Here is a 7,003-nt window from a genome sequence, read left to right on the forward strand (position 1 = left end):
GCCTGTGTTTTCTCATTTCTACATTGAGAATGATTTTTGGGAATTCTCTGAAATAGTGCTCTTCATAAAGATTATTAATACAGGAGAGTGCTATTGTTCTACAGCTGATACAGTATGATGAAGATGCCTTGAAGTTATTAATGGATTAATTATTCTTTACCTCCACATCAAATTCGACATTGGAAGCCTAAAAAAATTCTTCACCATGGACATCTATATCCTCCACATGTACAAGTCTCCAAAGGATGGGGACCTCCTGGTCTGAGCCACACATTCCAGTCCTCTGGTGTTTCATGGTCTCGTCACTGACTGTATGTGCCTTCTTGTCCCCCCTACACACCCACCCAAGTAAAAATATGAGTCTATCCTGAACCTAGAGATTTGAATGAAGCCGACCCCCAAGCCAGGCCTGGGGAGAAGCTGATGCAGTCCCTGGCAGCAGGCTTCCGGAGTCAAACTATCTTCTTCTTTACCATTTTCTTGAACTTTTACCAGGACTTCACCACCACTCCACAGTTCCCAGACCAGCTGTTCAGTAGACAAACATCTGTTTTCTCCAAGGCACAGTGGTGACTCTGCCAGCTACTGTGTTTCAGAGTAACAATGCATCTCTATCAGCCTCAGTTTCCATCTCTGAAGAGAATTGTACAATGAACCTCATACGGTTTTTGTGAGGAATGAATGACATAAAACATGAAAAGTGGATCCCTAGTGCCTGGCTCGGTGGAAAGGATGCTGGGCATGCTCTGGTTGTTCATATTTATATATTTTTTTCTGTTCTTTCACCCAAGAGGCTTTTTCTCATGTCTCAATGATTCATGTCCCTCTATAATTGGAAAAGTATATAAAAGACAAACCTGTTCTTACATTTGTGAAGGACAATTGAGCTTCATTTTAGCTAGACTTTGTCCTTGACCTAGAGAGAATGGATATCCCTGGGTGCTGAGAAAGGCACAGTCAGATATATCTAAAGAGGTGGGAGTTAGGGCTTATGTATTCATCATGTATATATTAAGCACTTTTTCAGACACTTGGCATAATTCAATGAAGAAAGCAGATGACAGTTCCTGGGCCTCAATTTATTTTATGGAGTCAGACACTCACAATAGACTTCAAAAGCAGGTCATTTTGACAGAATATGAGATATGATGCCATTATGCCCTCCTGTAGGTATGGATGCACGTCTCAGCTTATGATTAGAAAGACACACCACAGGACCAAGTATAACATTTAAATATTTGAATAAATTCTTTTCAAAGTAACATCTCTTCATGAAAAAAACTCTCAACAAATTAGGTATAGAATAAATTCACCTAAACCAATTAAAGGTCATGTATTACAAATAAACAGTTAATAATATATTAAATGAGACAAAGTTGCAAGCTTTTTCTATAAAACCTGGAACACAACAAGAATGCCCACTTTCATCAATCTTATTCAATACAATACTCTATATCCAAGCCAGAGAAATTAGAGAACAAAATCAAAGGCATACAGATTGGAAACGAAGTTAACTTGTCACTCTTTGCAGACCACATAATTTTATATACAAAACCTTTAAAACTCCACTAAAAAACTGTTATATCTAATGTAGAAATGTAGTAAACTTGCAAGAGATAAATTCAACATACAAAAGTCAATAGGGTTTTTATACACTAACAAGAAACTGTGTAAAAGTATTTGAAAAAGAAATCAAGAAAACAATTCCATCTATAATACATACAAAAAGTATACTCAGAAATAAACTGAATCAAAAAGGTAAAACCTCTACATTAAAAGCTAAAAAAAGCTTTAAGAATTGAGGTCAAAAATTAAATAAAAACGAATGGAAAGATGTCCCTTATTCATGAATTTCTAGAATTAATATTTTTTAATGTCTATATTACACAAGATAATCTACAGATTTAATATAATTCTTATCAAAATATCAGTGACATACTTTACAGACATAAGATAAAAATTCTATAATTTATATGATACAAAAAAGGCCCTGAAGAGTCAGGGCAATATCAGCTAAAAAAAAAAAAAATGTGCCAACATTACATTACTTGACAACGAAACATGGTACAAAGCTATAGTATCCAAAACAGTATGGTATGGGCATAAAAACAGACACATAGGTTAATGGAGTGAAATAAAAAGCTCAGAAATTCATGCATTTACAGCTAATTTATTTTAGATGAAGGTAACAAAAATACACAATAAAGAATGACAGTCTCTTCAATAAATAGTGTTGGGAAAACTGGGTATTCACACAGAGAACAATAAAATAACACCTTCATTTTACACCATATATAAAAATTAACTGATAATTTATTAAAAACTTAAATGTAAGACCTGACACTCTGAAACTGCTACCAAAAAACAAAAAAAAAAGTTGGGTGGAAGTCCCATGACATTGGTCTGAGCAATGAAATTTTGAATTTAACCTCAAAATTCCAGGGAACAAAACTAAAAATAAACAAATAAGATTACTTCTAACTAGGTCAGACACGGTGGCTCACATCTGTAATCTGAGCACTTTGGGAAGAGGAGGCAGGTGGATCACCTGAGTTCAGGAGTTTGAGAACAGCCTGGCCAACATGGCGAAACCCTGTCTCTACTAAAAATATACAAAAATTAACCAAGCGTGGTGGCACATGCCTGTAATCCCAGCTACTGGGGAGGCTAAGGCAGGAGAATCACTTGAACCTGGGAGGTGGAGGTTGCAGTGAGCCAAGATCATGCCACTGCACTCCAGTCTGGGCAATAGAGTGAGACTCCATCTCAAAAAATAAATAAATAATTAAAATAGAGAGATAAAGACATACAAATATAAAAAATACTGAAGAACAATTAGCATAGGTAATTGTAGAGAAGTACTAAAAGTATGATAGAAAAGAAATGTATTTAAAAATATTAACTTCTGAGTTAAGTTTGTAGATGTAGACACCTGACAAAGAGTTGCTCCTACATTACACAAACAAAAAAGCTGGAGAAACTGCAAATGAATGGAATGGCTTGTTCTGAGCCATTTAGAGACCTGAATTCACAGGGAAGACAGCAAACCCAACATCAGGGGATGCAGAAGCCTGCAGGTAACGGAGGCCCCAGGCTTTTATGTGCACCGGAAAGACCATGTACACTGGTAAAATCAAACCAAAACTTTTGAAGTAGTACCTGGTGTCTACGTGTAGGTGGGTGAAGGAGAAGGTGAAACCCTGGAGTCTACAGACACAAGGTTTACACCTTTGTTAGAGTGTTTCTAGTAACCCTACAAGGCCTGTCAGGGAGGATGGGGTAGAATCCTGAGAATGCTTCCCCAACAATGCTGATGGGGAGGGACCACTATCCCACCCACTGCTACAACTCTGGAGACATAGCTCTCCCATCTCTCCTATAGAATACAAGGCCCAATGTGCAGTGTAAGAGCATCCAAACATGAGCCAGAGGGAACCGTGAAAAAACTCACAGCAGCTGATGGTGGAGAAACAAGGCCAACATCCACATCTCCGCACGGATGCATCTCCCATAAAGAAACTGAAGCCTAGCCAGGCGCGGGGCTTATGCCTATAATTCTAGCACTATGAGAGGCCGAGGCAGGCAGATTAATTGAGCCCAGGAGTTCAAGACCAGCAATATGGTGAAACCTTGTCTCTACAAAAAATACAAAAAATAACTGGGCATGGTGGCACATGCCTGTAGTCTCAGCTACTTGGGGGGCTGAGGCGGCAGGATCACTTAAGCCCAGAAGGTCGAGACTGCAGTAAGCCGAGATTGCGCCACTGCACTCTAGCCTGGGAGACAAAGTGAGACCTGTCTCAAAACAACAACAACAACAAATAAACTAAACCGTTAATTTACAGGGCACTGTTGCAGACCCACTTCCACTGGGAGTTAGAAACATGGACTAGGAGCCTCTCTACTACTGGGGGAGAAACGGAAATGTGCTCTTGTCCCTGCATTGCATCTACAGGATGGGCAGGAAAATCTTTACATGTCAGTAACCACACACCCCAGTTGACAGTGCTGTCTGAGGCTTCAGAACAACAGAGATATCCTCACTCCCTCACCGCCTGCCACCAAGTTAAAAAACATGGAGTTGGCCGGGCACAGTGGCTCACACCTGTGATCCCAGCACTTTGGGAGGCCGAGGCAGGTGAATCACCTGAGGTCAGGAGTTCAAGACCAGCCTGGCCAACATGGTGAAACCCCGTCTCTACTAAAAATACAAAAAGTAGCCGGGCGTGGTGGTGGGTGCCTGTAATGCCAGCTACTCAGGAGGCTGAGGCAGGAGAATTGCTTGAACCTGGGAGGGGGAGGTGGCAGTGAGCTGAGATTGTGCCATTGCACTTCAGCCTGGATGACAAAAGCAAGACTCTATCTCAAAAAAAAAACAAAAACAAAACAAAAAAAAGAAGTAAAAATGACAGTAAAATACAGCTGTGCATGAGACCATCTCTGATAAAAGGCACAAAGGGAAGGCATAGCAAACCTGGGAGATATTGGCAAAGTATCCTGAAAAGGATTTGAATTCCCTGGTGCTCAGAAGGTCATTGCTGCCATAACAAATTTCAATCCCAGCCTGTCTCTCATCTACATGACTACAAACCCCTACACTAAGGCCTATCTGAGGGAAAACTGTTCATCAATAACCTAAAAACTATTTACCCCCAATATACTGTTTTATACAACATATACTACTGCTTTTAACAAAAATTACAAGCCAAGCCATACTATTTTGTTTTAATGTGAGATCTTTATTTGTGTGAGAAGCAAATTAAAAACTGTAAAGGACAGAAGAAAATAAGCCATCAGGTAAAGGGGTCAGAAGAAATTAGGCATCACAAAACCTAGGCATATGGAAATATGATTAAATTTTTAAGCAAAAGGGGAAAAGGGGATATCAAAATAATCAGAACATTATAAACTAAACAAGCAAATTTGGAAAAAAGTCAAATAGAAATGGAATAATTTAAATACATATTAATATACCATGTATGAGTTAAATATTAAATTAGACTGAGTTGATGACGAGAGGATTAGTAAACTGGATTAGTGAATTGAACTATTGAACAGAATGAATATAGCCAAATACAGTAAGAGAAATAAAATAATAGCAATATGAATGTAATTATACATATATAAGTAACAGAATGAGAAGGAACAAAGCACAATTATTTTACTTAAGTCCATATAAATAATAAATCACACTAATAAAATAATTATTTTCAAATTTCTAAAATTAAAAACCAGGTACAAACTCATAAATGCAGAAGTGTGCTGTGTCTAAAAGACAGCAATAAAGAAAGATATTTAACAAAATAACAGTCAAACTGCATAACACCAAATAGAATGAAGACAATTAAAAGCCATGAGAAGGAGAGATAACCTACAAGGTGAGAGTAAAATCTCTACAGCCTGTACAGACCCAGAAAACTGAGAAATAAATATTAACAGTTCTGAAAAAAAGTTATTGTTCAACCTATAATTGGATACATAGCTAGCATATTTTTAATAAATAAGGGTAAACTAAATTATCTTAAAAAGTAAAAAAAAAAAAAGAGAGAGAGAGAGAAAGGGAGAGAGATTGTATTTACCAACAGGACCTTCTTGAGTGTACACTTCAAGAAGGTGGAAAAGTTTTCTTATAGAAAAATTAGGGAATCAAAATTAAAGATAAAGAACTTGTAGACACAGGAGACTATAAGGGTGGAGATTAAATTCAAGAAACCACTGTCTTTGGCAGCATAGGTTTCAAAAGAATTTAGATAGATTAAAAGTGTCATTAAATTATATATCAAGTCATCTACTTCTTGGATAATTTAACTAATGTCAAAAGAATCTATTTTTCAGACTATTTTTATAACTAATTTATTAAAAAATTATATTTATGTCACACATTATGCAAAATTTTGATTATTCTTTTATCAGAACTAATAAGTATGAAAGTGCTGACAGTGGAATAGAAACTGCCCACAAGCCTCTGGACACTCACAATGACTAAGTCATAAGCCAATAATAGAGCTGAGGAGGATGAGATAATAAGGTCCACCCAGTACATGACCGCAAAGCAACTCACCAGCAGCAGGATGGTCTGGGTGGCCCTTTTCTCTGGGGAGGCTCTTGGAGAGAGGTTGGTTCTATGAAGGTGTTGGGATCGTCTCTGATGCCTGGACAGGAGAATTACCATGTATGCACTTGAGAGCAGCATGACTGCTACAAAGAAGACATTCGTAAACAGTGGCAGTTTGAAAGACAGGCTCCTGATAATGTAGCTTATGGAAGAAAGTGAGTTGTATTTGCTGATACTTAGCACATTGGTCTTGGTCCCATTAGAAGAAGCCACAGTGGAGGAGAGCAGGTTACTACTGAGAGACAAACTGAGAACCCATAGGAAGAAGAAGGAGTGAAAGATGTAACCTGTGAACTTCTGTTTAATTGTTGCAGACCAGGAGGTGCCAGGGCTGATGGCGACAGCCTGCAGCATGCTCAGGAGGCAGGTGGTGCAGATGGAGAGGCTCCTCATCACCCTGTGCATGTAGAAGAATGCCTTACACTTGAAGTCACTCTGAAAATACAGAGACTCAAACAGGTCTGGAGATGCCAAGAAGACCACAATGAGGAGCATCACTAAGTGGACAAGGGCCAGGTGACAGGTGATGAGGTCAGTGGGCTTAGGCCTCTGATCCTGAAGGAGTGAGAAGATTCGGAAGAATAGGAGGAAGTTGTTGGCTGTGAGTCCACTACCAGCTTGAAAAAGAAGGGCGATTGTTAGTAGTACCTTAAGTGGAACATGATCCTCTTAATGATGAAGAGGAATTATATTTTATATATCTGAAAAAAAGCAATAGACCTCTTATCATCAATGTTAGTTATTGTACAGTCAAAATTATTACCAACCTTATCATTTTAATTTTACCCATTTATCTTGATTAACCCTGACTATCTCATACAAAATTTTTAAATGCAGCCTGAGTATTATGTTTTATAACAAATAACTCATATATATATCAAATATCAA

General features: G+C 38.1%; 1 protein-coding gene across 1 annotated transcript; it reads right to left on the bottom strand.

The window, feature by feature from the left end:
* Positions 1-1,177: 1,177 nt before the first annotated feature.
* LOC100975100 (vomeronasal type-1 receptor 90-like) lies at positions 1,178-6,610 on the bottom strand. Its single transcript, XM_008958878.4, has one exon. The coding sequence runs from the start codon at positions 6,608-6,610 to the stop codon at positions 5,876-5,878; it is 735 nt and encodes a 244-aa protein (XP_008957126.1). The 3' UTR covers positions 1,178-5,875.
* Positions 6,611-7,003: the final 393 nt, after the last annotated feature.

Source organism: Pan paniscus, chromosome 18 (genome assembly GCF_029289425.2).
Source record: "Pan paniscus chromosome 18, NHGRI_mPanPan1-v2.0_pri, whole genome shotgun sequence".
NCBI classification, from domain to species: domain Eukaryota; kingdom Metazoa; phylum Chordata; class Mammalia; order Primates; family Hominidae; genus Pan; species Pan paniscus.

Bases quoted from the DNA above. Each gene is read 5' to 3' on its own strand.
- LOC100975100 (XM_008958878.4), bottom strand. From the start codon at position 6,610: ATGCTCCTCATTGTGGTCTTCTTGGCATCTCCAGACCTGTTTGAGTCT.